The following is a 19,631-nucleotide window of genomic DNA, read 5'->3' on the forward strand; positions in this document are numbered from 1 at the left end:
CTCCCACCAGCACCCCCAACTTACCCTCCTCTCCTGGGGTAGCTGCTCTTCTTCGTCCTTGTAAAACCCCAGCTAGAACTCCCTGGGGAAGCAAGAGGGAAGTAGCATTCTGCCTTGCATGTCCCATTCCCCTGCTTGCAAAACCTTGAAGGAAACATTTCAAAGAGCAGCCAAATCCCGCTGCCCACTGTTGCCAGCGCCGTGTTTCCTTTGGGCCAGGAACCAGCCTGGGGTGACATTTACTGCTAGAGAAACCGAAACTGCTCTCGCCTGTTTGCAGACTGTCACCTGTCTGGCACCCAGCGCCCGGGGCGGTGCCGAGGCTGTGCCTGGGGTGAGCTGGTATCAGGGAGGCAGCGGGGCCAGCGGAAGGAGTGGCGGTGCCCCTGTTTGCTTTGTGCCCGCGGCCGGGCGTGGTTTGCATTTGTGTGGAGCAGGAGTGGGTTTCGTATCCACTCTGGCTTCCCAGAGGACATCACCTTGGCATGTGGGATGTGCCCACCAGGCAAAATGCCAACAAGAAAAATGAATTCCCTCTCCCGTTCACTTTTCCTGTGCTTTTCCTGATGTCAGATGAACCAAATCTCCTCCTCCTGGGGTTGCTGGGGCTGTGGTGCCAGGGAAACAAGGACTGAAACCTTCTCAGCCCCAAGCCCAATAGGCTTGTGGTCCCAAATAACCAAATCCCAACCAAGGACCAGGCAGAATGAAGACAGGAATGGCTTGTGTAGCCCAGGTCTCTTCTCCCAAGTGACTTCAGCATCTTTGCTTAATCCCTTGCTTAAAAATTACAGACACTGCTTGCCTGTGGCCACTGAAGATATTAAAGAAGGTATTAGAGCAGGACAAGTTATTATCCCTGGACTTTTGAACAGTTTCCAACTCTGAGTATTATGTTCATCCTACCCTAAACTCCCTGCTATGGTCTCAAAAAGCTAAGCCATTTGCTTCTCCTGAAAATCCCTGGATCATGGGCATTGGCCATCTGGGCACCGATCCTGCCCAGGCAAATGCTGCCCAGGCAAAAACATGGCTTCTCCTGAAAGCAGCCCCGACCGCTGCCCCAAGTAGTTAGGCCTTGCTAATCCTGCTTTGCCAGGTCCCGGGAGGGGGAGGGTGGCTTAGAAAATCAGCCTAGCACTTAAGGAGGCAATTAATACAAAATTTGCTGTCACTAAGAGGATGATGACAAGGCTTCATCTCACGGGAGCATGGCAGCCAGCCAAGGAGGCTTCTGTCCACCGGGATGCTTTCTGGGGCCTCAGAATTTGCAATGGGTAAGGGCAGATTTTGTGTGCCTCCCTGCCTCCCCACCCCACCTCCCTGAGGATCCTCTTTATAATTCATGGCAGGCTTGGGGGGGCAGGGGGGGAATGCTGTGATGTGGCTGTGCACCCCTTGGCTGCAGACCCCAAGGTACGCCCCCAAAGCCTGGCTCCTCCTGAGCCAAAGGGAGCCCAGGGCTTTCAGGCATGAAGTCCTTGCAGATATTAGCTTTCAGGGGGCTGCCTTTGCCCTGCCAGGCTGGGTGTCTCCTGTCCTCCCTGTGTGTGGACCCTCATCCTTTTGTCCATCCTGCCTCGTTTCCCCTGCCCCTCTCCTGGACTGGTCCTGGCTCGGTGTGGGGCTGTACTCCTTTTCTTTGCCGGGGACCTTCTCATACTCACTGTATATGTCCCCATGGAGAGATATATGGGAGAAATGTCTTCTTGCAGAGAGAGATACTTTCTCTTGCGACTACTGCAAGGACCTTCATCATCCAGCTCAAGATCCTTCATCATCTAGAATGGAAAAAAAGTAGACATTTAATATGTTGCTTCATTGCAGCTACAAGGGAAGAAACCATTACAAGGTGCCCAGAGGAGAGCTTGGGGGAAGGACATCTCCTGGTCAGCTGGGTCTGCGTTTGAACTCCTGAGGAGCTCCCGAAGATTTTGTATCAAGTCCAGCTCCTACATGACAATTGGCCTTGTGCCATATGCTGAACATTCCTGCATGTCCCATGGGATCATTTGCCGCTTTCCACAGCTTGGCAACTGAAGAGTTGCAAGCACTGAGCAAAGCAGGAACATCCCACGCTTCTCCTGTTTGATGCCTGCTTAATTCCCTAGAGGCCTGATGCACATAAGAGTCAGATTTAATTCACAGAGCATACGGAAACAATTTCTTTCAGTGTGCAAACACTTATGTACTTCTGATGCACTTGTGTGCTCAGATCAGTTGCGGTGAGAGCTGATGCTTTTTACCTTTCTTCTATTGGCAGATGTTTGCCAGTGTCTTTTAGTGAACAAATTGGCTTTCCCGAGATCTGGAGGCATGAATCACACAGATCAAAGCCATGGTACAGCTGAATGAGCTGACAGGAAGGATGGGACGGGGCATAAAGGTGGGACACTCACCTGTCACGGGGCTAAAAATCAAGCATAGAAAAGACAATGAATGGATGTAGAAGACTGAATCCAGTAAGACTGTGTATCTGCAGTAGGAAGTGGTCACATGCAAACACCCTCTTGCAAAGCTGTTGTTCACTGCTGGGACAGGCTGGATCATGTTGCAATAGATTTATGAGCTGGCGGCTTGCTGCTTCTTGTCCTGTGGCCCAGGGCATCCCTGGTCATGCAGTGACACCAATCCGGGGGTACTTGCAATTGCTGCTCATCTGCTGATGAGCAAAACTCCAATCCAGAAGCGTTTTACACATTGAGGTCAGAGCTTCTGCTCCCACCACACAGCATACAGCCACCAGTAGGGCAGAGGGGACTCAGCCGTGGCTGGAGAGGACAAGGAAAGTTATTGAGATTCAGGGGGGAACGGCATTGCAAAGGTTTCCTCTAAGTGCTGGGACAGTCTCGTTTCCTTGCAGTGTCTTGGTCAGGCTATCACACCAGCCCAGGGAATGAGAGGTCTCTCCTTAAGCATGCCTGTTGTTATGTACGTGTCCATATTATGCATCTGGGTATAACAGACACACAACCTTGAAGGTAACATATGTACTATTCATTAAACACTATGCATATGTGTTTTGACAACATAAGTGACACATTATTTAGTAATATTTAATAAATCTATATAAAATGACATTTTTTATTCTGCGTGTTGGCAGCAGCATTAGGTTATTAAGGCAAAAAAAAGACACTAGAAATCTATTCAATTTTTCCCTGTTTTTAATTTTTAATGGAGGCAGCCTGAAGGCAGTTGCACTTTGGGTCGGTATCCCAGGATCTGGGGAGCACAGCACTGCTTCAGGGATCCTCCTGGGGTCTTACAAAGCACAGAGCCAGGGGGAAGAGAAAAGCAAATCCAGCTCCTTGTGCTTCTTGCCAAAGGATATCCAGAAGTCAGGCAAAGACAAAAAGTTTCCAACAGGGAGCAATTACAAGAGATATTTCCAAACCTATCACAGCACTCTGTGTAACACCCCACATCCACTCCTTGTGTAACACCCTCTGGCTTTAAGTGTCTTATACAAGCCTTTACTCACTCAGTACTGAGCTATGCCTAAGCCAGGATTGAAGGTGAATCCAATTTAGAAAAACACCCTTGATGAACAAAGCATGAAGCAAAGAGGAAAATTTGCGTGGCTGCTCTGATGCATGGTGGCACAGCAGTGTGGGGACCATCTCCAGGTGGCCGCTGATGGGACTTAGGATCACTCATTATAAAAGGGAAGTCTTGACTCAGCCCTGAGCAGTGGAGCTGGCCATCCTTGAGGATTACAGGAGCTGTTTAGACCAGGGGAAATCTGGTTTTACCACAGGAGGCAACTGAAGTAGCTTGTGAATATAAACACCTTGGGATCTGTCATTAAAAAAAGGCAAAAAATCCATCTTCTGAACTCCGCCGCAGCCAGAGATGAGCCTGAGGAAAGCAGAGGAGATAAGAGCTTGACGTTTACATGGTGAAGGACGGCTTGTGACATTGAACTAGAAATTTGACCTCAAGATGACTGTGGAGGATCTGCGGGCTTCGAGCACCCCTTTCTCGCTATCCTTTTCAGGCAGTGGCTTTCTTGCCCTGTACCAGGTTGGGGTGGTGCAGTCCCTCCTGGAGCTGGCTCCTGAGCTGCTCAAATCCGCCTGCAAGGTCTATGGCTCATCTGCTGGCTCACTCATCGCTGCCGCCGTGGTGTGTGGCATCAGCCTCGGTAAGGCAATGACCGCCTGGGTTTCTTTGCTACAGAATTTTTATTTCAGAATGGAACGGGAGGTGATAATGTCTTAAGCACTATTGGGAGGTGGGATGTGTTACTGGTGCAACTCATATCACTTATAAGGCATAAAAGAAATCTTCAGGTGATGTCACTTTTGGCAGTCACCCTGAAGCAGTTTTGGGTGGTGTCAGCTGAAAAAGCCAGTTATTGCTGTCTGAATGTTGTCTCAGATGGTTGGGTAGATACCACATGGGCAAATCTGGACATACCTGTATATTGCATTGGCTCATCCACCTGTTCCTGCTGAAGGAGCAGATCTCCTTCCCTTCTGCTGCCAGCTCCAGGGAGTGTCGAGATGTGTCCCAAAGCAATTTCAACTAAGCTTATGCCATATTATAATATGCACATATTATGTGCTTATGCCCACATAATATCTCCCCTTTTCCCTATGGGTCAGACCCCTTAGCATCCTTAGGGATGTGAGTGGCATCCACATGGGTGTCTGTAGGGTTAACAGCCCCACTTGCATGCTGCTTGGTTCAGCCCAACCAACTGATCCAGCACAAGGGAAGACGTGGCTCAATGCCTGTTTCTGGATTGCAGAGAAGCTTTCCCGCTGGTAAAAGCACCAGGGCTCATCTGTGGGACGGGATGTGCCAGGGGAACGGCGGTCCCCACTCCTGGCTGGAGCTCCTAGTGCTGCAGAAGAGGTTTTTACTCTGAACCACTTTAGACAATGTGGAAATAGGCCCCCTTAGCAATAAATCTGCATGTAGAATTAATTCAGAGCAGTTAATCCACTTTAATAATCACATCCTACCATATTTCTAATTGCAGTCTGTATGTAAACTAGTGTATGCAAGATGTGCCTTTGAATGCTGATCCAGCCTCTGCATCAAGCAATATGGATGTTCAGGAGGATCAGGGTCCAGGCACTCTTCTTAGGGTCAAAATAATAAAAGAGAAAGCAAGGAGGAAATGTAAAACACTTATAACCTGTGATGGACTCTAGAGTCACTCAGCTGGAGCTAAAACTAATTCAGAACTTGGCAAATAAATTTAGACAGAGCAAAGGCTATGTGCTGTCAGAAACCTTTCTGCCCATGTGGGGATGAACTTCCCTACAAATCAGCAAGGGCCCTAGTGCTCTCCTCTCTGGTGCAGTGGGATGGAGCTGGGGCTCCCACAAGTGCAGGTAGGTCCAGCTGCTCTCACCAGTGGCATCAGCATTGGAACAGGGGGCTGCTGCACTGGGCTAGCAGGGCACTGGCCCCTTAGTGGAGATGCTCGGATGATCTTGCATCCGAATCACCTTCTCCAGGAGAAGAAAAGATCTATTGATTTGTGATGTATCTGCTAGGGTTTCTAATAAGGGAAATGCAATGAGGCCCAAACCTAGCCAAGTTTCTAGCCTAGAAGAGGGGCAGAATGAGGGTTAAGGGCATGCTCAGCCCCTGGTGGGGTGTCTCATGGGGTGGATGCAGTTGCATGCCTGGGCTGGGCGAGGAGCTCAGCCCTCCTCAAGCCAGGCTGTCCCCTGCCATCCCACCAGTCACCTCTTGGACACGTGGTTGTCACCAGCAAGCTGATGCAGCAGGACAGTGATGTCACTGTATGCAGGGCATCAGCCCAACCAACCTCATGCCCTTGGCCAGAGCCCCCAGAGCTGCAGCCAGCTATCACTTCCAGCCCAGCAGCTCACAGGTTGGTTGTTCAGTTTTTCCCCCATTGCCAGGGAACAGAGCAGCCAGGCAGTGCCCGGGGTGTCTCCAGCTCTTTCATTGTCCCTGAGGACCCTACATGAACCCACCGAGAGTTAATCATCGCACCACATGGCCTAAACATCTGCTCAGACAGTTATAACACCTCTTAATACCTGTGTTGCTCCAGTTGCCTTCAGGACACCGTCTGTCTGTCTGTGCTTTTAAAGCAATCTCACAAGACAGCACCTCTGCCCCTACAAAAGTTCGCGCAGAGTCCTGGTGAGCCTGCCCAGGCATAAGGATCATTCTTTGCAGGATTGGGGATCTAGAAAAGCTTTACAAAGCCACAGTTTAGCTGCCTGAGGTGGGGTATTCCCCAGTTAACCTCTCCATTTCATCAAACAGACCAAAGATCAGTCCAGCAGTGCTGACCATGGGGTTTACTGAAACTCTCTTCTTCCCATTACTTCCAAAACCTCTGGCTGCTGCCCCCTCATCTGGGGCTCTGCAGTTCTCCTTTTTTAATCCAGCTTCTGGGATGTGCAAATGTCTGCAATGACTTTTAGCACCATCTGGGAGGTCACTGGGGCTCAGATGGATGGGGAGCCCCAGTACACTGCAGACAGGATGCCCAGCTTGCAGGAAACCCCTGCACAGAGCAGGGATATGTTGTGCAAGTCACACTGGCACTGACAACCCTGCATCTGTGTTGCCTCCCCCTTTCTGGGTCACTTTGGAGCCTGTCCCTAACCCTTGACAGGCACTCTTCTGCACTCATGAGGATGTCACCAAGGGGGTTGTGCTCAGTAGCATGTTGTCCTTTGAGGACACCATGGGGGAGAAGTTCCTCTTTCCACCTCATCACCGTGTCCCCAGTTAGAACAGCATTGTCATCCCAGGGTATAGTGCTCAGATCCATAAAAAACTTTAACTGTGTACAGTGTTAAAAATAGGATTGGAAATCTAACTCTAGGGGCAGCAGCAATATTGACTGTTTCTCTGTCTTCCCCCCCTCCCCCCCCTCCCCGTAACAGATGACCTAAAGGAATTTTTCTTTGCAACTGCCAAGGAAGCCAGGAAAACCATTCTGGGCCCTCTCTCTCCCAAGTGCAGCTTGCTGGCAAATATCAGGGCTGTTTTGCAGCGGAGGCTGCCAGAGGACTCCTACCAGGTGGCTTCGGGGCGGCTGCACATCTCACTCACGCGTGTGGTGGACGGACAAAACGTCATGGTCTCTGAGTTCAGCTCGAAGGAGGAGCTCATTCAGGTAACAGGACCCTCCTCTGACGCCTATAGGAAGACTTCTACCCATCTCTTAGGGTGGAGGTAAATAAATGTCGATGGTGTTAACTGCACTATTTTCTACCCAAGATAGGAAGAGTGTCAGGAAGCTCTGCCAAAGCCATGGTCCCATCACCATCAGCTCCAACAGGCTTGGAGGGAGAGAGGAGAGGGAGAAGGATGCTGTTAGGTCCAGAGCCAGCCAGGAATAAATCATGCTCTTATAGAGAAGAAGGTTTATTTCCAGCCTCAAAAAACTGATGCTGGCATGCTGGCCAGCTTTAAGTGCTAATGACCTTTTGCAAAGAGTGCTGTTAATACTAACAAGACCTCTTGGCTTCCTGAACAGGTCTCTTCTTAGCCAAGTCCCGTTGGCAGTAATTTTTCTCATTTCCTCAGCATTTTCCTGGGAGGAAATATCTGGATAAAGTGCCTCTGTTGCTGAACCACAAATAGCTAATTAGCCAGCAAATTGGCTGCCAGGGAAAGAATCCCAGGGTAAAACCTTAACGATGCTGACCATGAGATCATGGGCTTGCTTGTCCCAGTAGAGGTCAGCAGAACTGCTGATGTTCACCCTGTGGCGCCTGCCCTAGAGGAACCCAGGAGCCTGAGATACTCATTCACAGCTGATGAGATTGGTAAAAAACGGTTATACACTCAGCAGAATGAAAATGCATTGTGAGGATGTCTTGGTTTTGTCCAAAAACCTCAAGTCTGAAGAATGACCCCAAAGTTTCACCTTGCCACTGCTAGTAGCAGCATTTGGACAGTGATATATGGATATACAACTTTAATATTGCTGGCAGCTGCAAAATAAGAAATGAAGTGGTATGCCCTTATCCAGAGAAGCTTTGTTGAAATTAGATGTTTTGGTCTTCTTGAAACATTTCTTCTGGGCACAGTTACATGCAAAGCCCAGGTGGTGCTGACAGCCAGGCTCCACATGATTTGTCAAGCCTGAATTTGCAGGCACCCAGTTGAGCAGCCTTTGTTCAGGGCAACTTTGATAAGAACATTTACTTCTGCAATTCATCTCCTTCCCCAGGCTCTCCTCTGCAGCTGCTTTCTTCCTATCTACTGTGGGTTCATCCCTCCATCCTACCGAGGTGTGGTGAGTGATATTTTCAAGAAAACATATGCTTGGAGCAGTATGTTCCTAGGGTTAAACCGTATGTTCCCTTCAGTAGGGAGGGATGTACATGTCTAGGCATCTTCTTTTGTTAATGGAGGTTGATAAAGCCTTTTAGCATGCGCTTCATACCATCTCATGATTAACTAGGGTGAATGGCCATCTGGAAAGCACCCTGATGCTTTGCCTATGGACAGAACCTGGATAACTACATCTTGCCTCACAGATCTCCAGAGTGGGATGAGAGGACGCCCACACTTGGGACTTTGACATGCAATCCGGTCACCCTGGGCAGGATCTGTCTGCAGCACAGATATCTCCATTAATTCAAGTGCAGACTTGCATAGATGAAATATCAAAAGTTTGTGGGAGGATCCTCCCTCAACCATGTGTGCATTCATTTGCTATGAAACACTGCAGTGAAGTCAACAGATTCGGTCTGGCTTCCTGCTAAGCCTCAGTGAAGGAGGAGCACAGCACCTCACGTTCTCCATGCAGCGTGGCAGTGGACCACAGAGCATCACGACCCATTTGCGTGTCAAAGCCCATGAAGCCATGATACTTGGTTTTAAGCCAGAGTCTTTCCTCAGCTCTTGTTGATCTGCACTGATTGTCCCTGCTCAGTCCTCGGGTGTCCATGGCTTCCTGTGGCCAGGCCTCCAGAGCTGACCCAGGCTGCAGAGCTTTTACACAAAGCATACAATGTGTGCAGGACACAGAGCCCGGTGATGTTGCTGCATGACGGTTGGACTAGATGATTTTGTAGGTCCTTTCCAAGATTGTGTTTCTATGATTCCATGAAGCTCCTCTGAACTGATATTTCATGAGCCTATAATTTGATATGCTGCAGTCCTTGTAACCTCAAATCCCACCAAAATGAGCATTGAATTCCAGTTCCTTTTGGAATACAACAAATAACATTTTCCTTGCCCAGTGAGTAATTCTCCAGGGATTTGCAGGCAGTTATTAAATGTGGGCACCCTACTGATTGGGCTCACAGTAACAACAGAAAAAGACCAAACCTGAGCTTCAAGACTTTAAATTTATATGACACTTTATGACTTCTTAACAACTTTATGAAGCTTTATGAACTAAAATAATATATATTTTTTTTTCTGTTTTAAGAAGTGCTGTGGATTATACAGCACCTAGCTGGGGAGCCAGCTGGGTGCTGCGGGCAAGGCACCCAGCAGGAGCTGGCAGATGCTGGCATCTAGGCGAGCTGATGCTGCTCTCACACGTGCTTTGTAGCAACCCTTGGAGCAAATCCTGCCTCTGCTCTTCCCCTTCAGCGATATGTTGATGGAGGATTCACAGGTCTGCAGCCTGTCTCCAGCTTGGAGGAAGCCGTGATCACTGTGTCCCCATTCACGGGAGAGCTCGATATCTGTCCACGGGACTGTCCCGCCATCTTCTACTGTTTCCAGATCTTTAATGGCAGCATTCAGATCTCAGTAGAAAACCTGTGCAGGATCAGCTATGCCCTCTTTCCGCCTAGCACCATGGTAAGCCCACCAGACCCTTGTCCTACCTTTGATTTGGTTAAAATAAATTAGTGCTGCATCTGCCTTCCCAAGCTTTAGGGTTCACATCAGTCTCCATTGTTAATTAATTGGATTTCATGGGAAGGAGTCAGAACCTGACTGCCTTGGGGTAGTCCCCACTCCTTTTGCAGTGTATTTTTAGTGGACATTGCTGATGGGTGACCAGCTTGGGACAGGATCCCGCCTTGTTTGACAGCCTGCAAAGGACCAGTGTGTTAGTGGCTGTAAACCACCCAAATTCCATCCCAAATTGTCACTCCCAACCCTCCACGGCAAAACAGCTTTGCATACATTCTGCCTGTCTCTCCTGAATGGAGAGCTCTTTAGTGACCTCTAGTGTTTCTCTTTGCAGATCTTGAACGACATTTTTTCCCAAGGGTACCAGGACACTGCCCTTTTCCTGTGTAGGAACAGTAAGTATTACCCCAGGACGCGAAGAGCAGCCTGGAGTCATGACCTGCTTGCTCAGCAGCGCATAGCCAATGCGCCAAACATCAGCCCTTTCTTTTCATGGCTCACAGATGCCTTTGGCTTTAACTACTTTGACGGCAATTTCCGCTTTGCCAGCATGTGTGGGAAGAGTGACTTTCCACAGCCCAACGGGATGTTGAACAGCCTGGGCAAACGGGTGCCACAGTACCTGGTGCCACACTTCCTTCCAGGTAGAGGATTCAGGGTGCTGACCTTGGGTTTTGGGGGTGGCTGAGGCCACTAAATGCTTTGAGGGGATCAATATTATATTTAAGGGGATCAATATTATATTTAAGGCATTATTGAGATTTTTATTAGGGTAAATATGTCTATAGCTGCAGTAGCCATTGCAAAGGGGCTTTATAAGAGTGGCTCAAGCTGGATCCTGGCATGGGCTCAGTACACATGGGCTGAGCTGCAGCGAGAGTGGCTGGACGGGAGGAATTGTTGCCTTTATTGGGTTATTTCTAATGACTGGTCTTTATTTACTTCGGCGTTGTCACCCATGGGAGCAGGCCTGGCTCGGTGGAAGAAGCAGGAGATGTTCAGACTGCAGGATCCACTGTCAAAGGTCCTGTTGCAGCCATACAAGCTGCCGGCTTTTCTCAAGAAGGGGTAAGACCATCTTGATAAAGGCATCAAAGCTGAGACTGATAGAGAAACAACTGGTTGTGCCTTCCGCAGTGGCAAGAGAGGCTGAAGGGATATAGTGCCAGGTTAGCTCTGGGCAGACAGGCACCCCTGCAAGCCCACTGCTGGGGTGTGTAACAGGCTGTAGTATCCTTCAAGTGGCAGCTCTACAGGAAACACCAAGAGCAGCCTCTGGGGCAGTGCAGGCTGGCAGCAGGTCCCTGTTTTACTAAGGACCAGGGCAAGCTGATGCACACCCACTGCCTTTGCAAGATAAACTTAGCAGCAGCTCCTTCCTCTGCAGGAAGATTTGGTATTCTCTGATGCCAAGCTCTGAGAGAGTGGGTGCAGCAAGCATAGGATTACTTGGGTACGGAAAAGAGCATCACCACGTACGTTTGCTGTTAACTCTCCCCTTTTGCTGTATGTACCAGACCTTAAACTCCACCTGCTTGTTTTGCTTTTGCAGGTTGAAGCAGCTGTGGAAGCTGCTGGAAGACATTGTCACCCTGGCAAAACATTTCCAGAAGCTCCTCCAAACTGTGGTGCCTGGCTTGCCTAAGAGAGCCATGGCCAGGGGGTGAGATGGCTGGGCAGAGGGAGGGCAGGGTGCAGAGCAAGGAAACCCCAGGGGAGCTCACCCATGGGTCACTGAAGCTGAGTTTGGCTAAAAATTCCAATCTGTGCAATTCCTCATCCAAGAAACAGTCCTTCAATGCCAGACATACCTGTTTTATTATTATTATTATTATTTATTTTATTTATTTTATTTTATTTTATTTTATTTTTTATTTTTTTGTCCATGATGGTTAAATGACCCTGGCTCAATTAACCACCCACTTGTTCCCTTAGGTAACCATCCTGGATGGGTCCTGGGGTTCTCCAACGCCAAGTAGTTTTCCATACCAGGAAGCAGTGGGTGACACCAGAGATCATTTCACATGGCTGCGTGGTTGCTCTCTTTGTGGAGTTTTACAGGGGTGGCTTTTTCACTTGGGAAATGGGCTGATTTTGTTTCTAGAATTATTGCTGCAGTCTCCCCATCCAGGCCTGACCACCTTTAACATGATGGCCAAGTAAAAGCACTGCAGTTTTGCATCTGCAGCCAAACCACAGGCTGCACAGGAGGGATCCAGCATCTTTACTTGCATGCATGTATGGCCCAGCCACTATTTTACCTAGCCACTGACCACCAGAAGCATCCCTCTCCCTTCCTTAATCCAGACTGCAGGACAGGCATTTGCCAGGAAATGTTACATTTTAAATGTGTCAAAAACGTTCAAAGTGAAACACAGATGGGAAGGCATTAGGGAGCATAGCACTGGGCATGAACTCATTTTTATCTAGCTTCCTGAAATTATTTTACCAACTACCTATTCTTGAGCTACAAATGCACTTGGAGGCCTGCTTTTCCTGCCAGTGGATGTAGGGGCACCTTTGGACCACACTGAATTTGTATCAGTTAAGAAGGAAGGATGGAGAAGCCGAAAGATTAACCCTTTTTCTTCAAAGCATTGCAGTCCTGGAGACTGTATCTGTTACACAGGGAGAGCTGACATTTCACAAATACATACATTAGTTCTTTCCATCGTTCTGTCATTTACTGATACAAGCAGTGTACAATCTAGGCAAACACACCTCTTGTTGCTGATCTGTAAGTAGAAAGAACTGGCAGCACTCTTATTCCAAACACCTTTTGCAGATCAGATGCTGATGGATTGGCTGTATCCCCAGCCAAGTCTCCTGCATTTGTTGGTTCCTAATGGGCAGTGAACAGCACAACAGCACAAGCTGTTTATTTGAATAAACAGCTTGTTTAATTGCACAAAGGGAAATAGTACAGATGGAATTTTCATCCAAATAGCTCTGGGGACTGCAGGCTTGAGTGTGGGATAGCTGAAGGCTGCATTGATATAAAGATTCAAAGCTAACTATGACTGCTCAGTGAAAGATTAATATAATTACATTCTTCTATCTCTGCTTGAAATCAATGACCTTGAAATACTCTCTGTAATGTGCATGTTTGAGCTTGCTAAAAGAAAGCTGGGTGCTTGTTTTCGTTGGATCCATCAAAATCTGCTCCTATCTCCCTTCCATACTGGACAGATTTATATAACTCAAGCCCCTCAGCTAAAGCTGGGATGCTCAAAACCAGCTCATGAACTATGACCATGAGGTATGTTAGGACCTAAGTATTTAGCGACTCATCATACATATCAGCTGCTTCATGCTTTATTAAGCCTTCATCTTTTCAAGCAAGCACATCTGGTGCTGTCTGCTCTGCACAAGCTTGGGGCTAATGGCACAAAGGAGTCTTTGCAAGGGGCAGAGGCAAAGTTTGACATTTCTTCGAATCATCTCATGCAGGAGCTTGTTTCACCCCTGCCAATACAAGCTGGGAAAGCCAGGCCCAGCCTGTGCTGGTGACATTGTTGCCAGTGTGCTCTTCAATGCATCTTGGCCTGTGTCAGCAGGCTGGGTTGCAAGTTGCTCTCTTCTCTTTAAAACACAAACGGGGGTCAAAGGCAGCAGATGCATTAGGAAAAATCTTCTGTAGCTGGCAAGGCCCTAAAGGGAGTTAAACCACATTGGTCAATTTGACTGACTCTTCTGACCCTTCTGTGACAAACTGGATTGAAATACCTGATAGGGCTGCTTCCTTCCCTCCTGCTATCTCCAATGTACTAGGATAAGCATTTTTTGAAATGCTTAAAATAATGTCCCCATATTTCTGTTCAGCTGCTTGGATTAGTCTACACTGAATCCCGCAGAGATATGAAGCCCAAGGTAGCTGTGATGAAGGTTTGGACACAATCCAAGCAGTAGGTACTTTCTCTGAAGCTAGATCCCACCCTAGATCCAGTGGGAGGGTAGTCTTGGAGCCTGATCCATGCAACTGAGCAAAAACAAAAAAAAAGTGTCCTATCCTGTGTCTCAGGGTTTTTGCTGCAGATATTTTATCCTGGACTGACTCTGTTTCCATGTTAGGTACTAAGGGCTTGCAAAATGTCCTGCTGGGCAGATGGATAAAGAGGCAAATGTTTGTGATTAACTCACTAATCTAGCCTGAGCTTTGCTCCTGTGCAAGTCTTACAAGAACAATAGTCCTTTTGGAGCTATTCTGGCTTATTCAGGAACACAACTGAGAGTTGTGTGCAGGTTTATACCCTTGCTTATTTAGTTACACCAATGACCTTACAGTGTTGTACACATAGACAATGAAATAGCCCTTTTCTGACCTAAATCATGGCTTTTCCTTCCCAGCCATGAAAAATCTGAGGCACTTCTCCCCAGGAGACTGAGAGCCCTTACAGCCCTTGGTTGTTATCTGGCCTAACAAATAAGTCTTGATTCCTACCAAGGTTAGTAGATCTTAGGTTAGTGAAAATTGTTACATCCCAGCTGCTGGCTTGGGGAAAGCTCATTTTAATTCCAACCCTCAAAACTAGAGACAAAGGAACCCCTGATTGTCCAGACCCTGTCCAACCTCAGAATAAACCTGTTTCCTACTCTGCTGCTTCCAAAAGCTACATGTAGCTCAGACTGATTGAGATAAACAAGCAAGCATGCAAACTATTATGCATTTTCAAAGTAGGTCTCTTTCCATAGGTTGAGTTGTCAGTACTTTACACTGGTTTTCAAATGAAATGTCTTTTTTGCTTTCATTTAAGGTTTTGCATTCATTTTCCAAGGTTTTATTTTTAGATATGGAATGGTGAGGGCCCTGTTTCCCCCCTCTGTATTTCTCATCTGGTGTGGTCCTCCTAGGTGTAGAAGCACTATATTTGTATCTTTTTTCATTTTTTTCTTCAATGTATGTGGTAACATTTTAAATCACCACCATGTTGGAAAAGCTGTGTAATTTCCCCTAAACTGACAAACTTGGAAATGCTGGAAGACTCAGAAAAAAAAAATAAAAATAATAATAATAAAAGGAAAAGCAATAATGAACCCTAGCACATACTTCATTGTATTCTGCTAGTAACAAAAAGACAAACTGGAATTTGAAATGTTTAGAGTTCAACAGTTTTCCCTGTCAAAACTGAAATGGGATTGAGCATTATTTTTGCACAGGATTTCGGAAAACTAGAAGTTTTGGGTTTAAACTTGGCTTATTTTGCTTAAAACCAACTCAGGCAGAGGTTTATCTGCAGCTCTAAAAATCTTTTCTTGCACATGGTTGCACGCTGGAATAACTAAGTAGAAATTTTGGTTTGACTGGCACAGCAAAGCCAGCCCTACTTATTGAGACATACTGCTCCTTCCCTTACTCTTAATTAAATGATGTGTGGGCAGAACCAGTTATTACCTCACAATGTAAGTCACTTTCTGATAAGAAAGAGCTACTCCTCCAAAGGGCATTTCTGAGCTAGACATAGATCTGTACTTCATCTGTGTGGGAAATGATAATGTGGGCAGCTGAGAGTTCAGGTGCTATTTGCCAGAAGTCTACTAGGGAGAAGCAGGGGAAACATACCTGCCCTCATACTTCACCCAAAACAAGCTCAGCGCAAGGCTTCACTAATAACCACTGAGGGGAATCTCTCCCTTTCCAGATGTTTTCAGCTCGCGGAGCCTGTAAAAACCCAAATAACCTTTAAGACCGGGGTAAATGTCACATAGCTAATGAAAAATGATGGGATAAACAAAGGGTTGGTCCTCTACCTTTCTGGTGGTTGCAAAGGGTGTTGTGGGTCTTCCTCCTCTACTTCATGTGCTGCCTGGATGCCTAGTATGTTCTCTTTGGTGATGTCCTCAGTGTCTGTGGCCCTGGAGTGAAGTATTCTTGCTTCCAGCTTCCTGTGCAGGGTCCCTTCACCTTTCTGACACAATTCCTTGTCCAATGGAAGCTTTAAGTCCTCAGCAAGATAATTTATACCAAATAAACCTGGAGGAAGAGAAGACAGTTCTCACAGCTTATGGGTCAACTCCAGCAATGTGAGGTATGACCACAGGCAACTGGAAAACAAGAGGACTGATGACTACAGTGTATAGCTAATCTGAGTTGGGTTTCTGGGTCAGGGACCACCAAACATTTTTGTTTGCATCAGTTTTGTGCATCAGTGGATGATAAGTCTAACATCACACAAGGCACCAGAGCCCATGCTCCTCATGTCTAGGTCATCAGGACCTCTGTTCCCTAGAAAACTTGATCATTCCCAGCATGGCATAAGAAGAGAGGTGACCTAACACCTTCAGAGAGGAAGGAGTAAACAGGGAGCTTTAGCACTGGACACAAAAAGGATGGTACTCAAGTAATCCTGTCAATGTCAGAGATGCCGGAGTCTCTCCTCTGGTTGCTTTATATGTGCCAGCAGCATATCCCTTACCCTCTGTCAGAAAACCAGCACTGTAAGAGAATCATCTGACCTACCTGCTCCTCATTCCCAACCACTTACTCAGGTTTTTTAAGAAGGTGACTGTGTCCCGGTAGCCATCGTCATAAAACTGGTTACAAACCTGCAGGGGGGAGTTAGCAGTCAGGACAGATGAGCTAGCTATAGGGGACTCATGGCTCTGGGTACCTGTAGAAGTAGCTCACTTGCTTTGTGGGACACAGGAAAATACACAGGAAACGGTAGATGTTTTTTTTTGATATCTGTAAAATACAATCAGAGATTTGGAAATTGAAGAAGGCAGCTGGGCAATCTTTGGGACAGATGTCATATTCGCCAGCGAAAGCAGACACGGTGATCATAGTCTGGGATGTGAAGTTGGCCTTCCACATGCCGAGTTCCCCATCAACATAACGCTAGGAGAGAAAAGAAGGAACCCTGAGCCACCTTCTCCCAGAGGGGAGAGCTGTGTCACATTCATGCATATGGCATTTCTTCCCCACCCAGTCACAAATAGGCCTGAGGGATGGGGGCTGTGGAGGTCTCCCAGGGAGCAGCCCTGAGCATTGTCCTTTTCACGTGCTCCAGGTCTAAAACCACCACATCCTGTCTCCCTGTTGAACATTTATTCTTTAACAGATTAGTGGGAAAATGTAGCAGAAAGACACCACAAACCCCAAGGACTAAGGGTAGCTGCTTTTGTGAGGTCACTTGGGTCTGTAGTGTAGTCAGGCAGTGGGGCACCTGGGTTCAGCTCTTCCCTCTGCAGACACTGCGTGCACAGCACTAAGCAACTTTGGTGGCAAACACTGGGGTACAAACGCACCTAATGCCACCAATGGAGGAAGGACACAGGAGAGATGGGCCCTTGGCCTGACCCAGGACATGATCTCAGGACCACAGGAGTACTCACCACCCCATGGTACAGAGGAGGGAGAAAGCCAAAACACAAAGGGACGAAGCAGCTGCATAACAGGGCCTACGGGAGAGGAAACAAGTGCATTGGTGGGCAAAGAGTCATGAAAATGTCTTGCCTTTGGAGACAGTGGCTCATCTGTGGATACTGAAATGGGACCCATTGCTTGGTCACTGGGCACCACTGACTGTTGCAAACCAGACCACAGAAGATATCCACAGCCAGGGGCAGAGAAGGAGGAAGGTAACCTGTGGAACACCTTATTATGCTTCCCATCTATGCAGGCCTGTAGGTAATTCAACCAGGAATCAAAAAGGATCATTTTTTATTGTTTTCAGCTTGCCACCCTGTCTGGTTTCTGTATTGGGTTTATGTGGCAAGGTTTTGGTAGTGGGGGCCTGCAGGGGTGGCCTCTGTGAGAATAATCCAGAAGTTGCCTCATGTTAGATAAGTGCCTGCTCCAGCCAGCTCTAAAGGGACCCGCCGCGGGCCAGAGCCAGGCCAATAGGTGATATTGTTTGTACCTCTGTGAGAGCAGATTTAAGGAAGGGAAAAACAAAACAAACAAACAAAACAAAACAAAACAAAACAAAAAAAACTGCTGCACCACAGCAGCTGGGAGAGCAAGGAGTGAGACTCAGCCCTGCAGACACCAAGGTCGGTGCAGCAGGAGGGCAGGAGGTGCTCCAGGCATGCAGCAGCAGTTCCCCTGTGGCCTGTGGAGAGGCCCCTGGTGGAGCAGGCTGTCCCCCTGCAGCCCATGGGTCCCACATGGAGCAGATCTCCACGCTGCAGCCCATGAAGAGGAGCCCATGCAGGAGCAGGTGATCTGGAAGGAGTGGCCACCTATGGTGGACCTGTGCTGGAGCAGTTTGCTCCTGAGGGATGGATCCCATTATATGGACCCATATGGGAGAAGTTCTTGAAGAGCTGATGTCTGAAGGCAGCCCCCAGAGGCTCAGTTCAGGAAGGACGGCATCCCGTGGGAGGGACCCCATGTGGAGCAGAGGGACCAAGAAGGAGCAGCAGAGATGAAGTGCTAGGGACTGACCACAGCCCCCATTCCCCATTCCCCTGTGCTGCTCAGGGGAAGCATATAAAATAGAGTGGATGGGGGGAAGGTGTTTTTAGTTTGTTTTTAGTTTCTCACTGTTCTAGCTTGTTAGTAATAGGTAATAAATTACATCTACCTCCTTATGATGAGTCTGTTTTGCTCATAATTATAATTGTTGAGTCATCTCCCTGTCCTTATCTCAATCCTTGAGCCCTTTTCATTGCATTTTCTCCCCTTTTCTCTTTGAAGAGGGGAAATGAGACCGTGGTTGTGGTGGAGCTCAGCTGCCCAGTTGAGCAAAATCACCACAGCTTCAGAGGGCAGTGAGGACAAATCACAGCAAAGATCCAGGCTTCCCTCGTGGATGCCCATACGACAAAGATAAATCACACTCAGCCTCCACTCTCCCCTGGGGGACCTGGGAGGCTCTCACCTGAATGAGGTCCTCCTTTGTGGCAAACTCCGAAACTGTCACGCTTCTCCAGTCACGCACGCGGGTGAGGATAACATGCAGTTTCCCAGATACCAGCTGGTGGGCATTCACAGGCAGAAATTTATTTAAGGCATCCTTTAGGATGTGAAGGATTTTCCCTCGAGTGGATAAAAGCCCTTTGAAACTGTATATATCACCACTGATGAACTGCTTCTGCAACTCATCTAAAGCCAAAACAAAGCATTTATTAGTTATGTACTTTCTCAAATGTATTTCCACTTGGAAAAAGGGCATTTCACCATGCTATTAAAAACTGATAAAGAGCCATTGTCTTCAGTAGGACTGAAGCTCTCATGTGTGGACCCAGATTTTCCAATAACTTCAACATTACAAAAAGCAGAAGTATTTTGTTTTCTAACCCCATCTCTCTATTTCCTCCATCTTAAAATAAAATTTGGAGATATGAAAGAAAATCTTGTTTGCTCTACGTCTTAGTGTATTTATTCAATATTTTCTTTCCCCTCTGTTTTATGAATCTACCAAAAACCCCAAACATTAGGCAGGGCACTTTTATTTCTTATATTAGGTAGACTTATCATTAATTCAAAATAATAAGACTCAATGACTTATTTTATAACTATACCTTGCCTATTTTCTCTGTGCTGGTTAATTTTTCCATGTCTTTCAATCTTAAAGAGGTAAACAAAGTAAAATTCAGAGGAATTAACTACTGTAAAAGTCTGAGGAATTAACTGCTGATTAAGGATAACAATTAAAAAGGATCTTTTGCAGCTCCAGCATATCTAGACATTTGATCTCTCTACACAGAGAATAAATGGAAGTGCATAGCCCTTACCCATATCACACTCGCACAATACCGATGCAGCTAAAATCGATCCTGAAGATGCTCCATAGATCTTGGATGCAGATTTCAGTATCTCAGGTGACAATTCCTGCAAAGCCTTTAACACTCCAGCTTCA

At 47.2% G+C, this 19,631-nt stretch overlaps 2 protein-coding genes across 4 annotated transcripts; one reads left to right on the plus strand and one right to left on the minus strand.

Annotated features, from left to right (window-relative positions):
* Nucleotides 1-3,497: 3,497 nt before the first annotated feature.
* On the plus strand, nucleotides 3,498-12,189 carry PNPLA1 (patatin like phospholipase domain containing 1). The gene is made up of 9 exons (XM_035347192.1): nucleotides 3,498-4,144; nucleotides 6,888-7,120; nucleotides 8,183-8,248; nucleotides 9,559-9,771; nucleotides 10,163-10,223; nucleotides 10,332-10,472; nucleotides 10,797-10,896; nucleotides 11,381-11,491; nucleotides 11,764-12,189. The coding sequence occupies exons 1-9, from the start codon at nucleotides 3,943-3,945 to the stop codon at nucleotides 11,765-11,767; spliced, it is 1,131 nt and encodes a 376-aa protein (XP_035203083.1). The 5' UTR covers nucleotides 3,498-3,942; the 3' UTR covers nucleotides 11,768-12,189.
* A 1,148-nt stretch (nucleotides 12,190-13,337) lies between these two features.
* On the minus strand, nucleotides 13,338-19,146 carry LOC118178567 (patatin-like phospholipase domain-containing protein 1). 3 transcript variants are annotated; one of them, XM_035347194.1, is made up of 7 exons: nucleotides 18,651-19,146; nucleotides 17,161-17,226; nucleotides 16,454-16,663; nucleotides 16,311-16,371; nucleotides 15,577-15,799; nucleotides 15,389-15,487; nucleotides 13,338-13,479 (listed from the first exon to the last, which is right to left on the minus strand). In XM_035347194.1, the coding sequence occupies exons 1-6, from the start codon at nucleotides 18,942-18,944 to the stop codon at nucleotides 15,433-15,435; spliced, it is 909 nt and encodes a 302-aa protein (XP_035203085.1). In that variant the 5' UTR covers nucleotides 18,945-19,146; the 3' UTR covers nucleotides 13,338-13,479; nucleotides 15,389-15,432. The 3 variants fall into 3 exon arrangements, 2 of the variants coding, with proteins under 2 accessions (XP_035203085.1, XP_035203086.1); XR_004756196.1 differs by lacking the exon at nucleotides 16,311-16,371 and having other exon boundaries at nucleotides 16,437-16,663; XM_035347195.1 differs by lacking the exon at nucleotides 15,389-15,487.
* Between the last annotated feature and the right edge of the window lie 485 nt (nucleotides 19,147-19,631).

The sequence above is a fragment of the Oxyura jamaicensis genome, chromosome 26 (assembly GCF_011077185.1).
Source record: "Oxyura jamaicensis isolate SHBP4307 breed ruddy duck chromosome 26, BPBGC_Ojam_1.0, whole genome shotgun sequence".
Lineage (NCBI taxonomy): Eukaryota > Metazoa > Chordata > Aves > Anseriformes > Anatidae > Oxyura > Oxyura jamaicensis.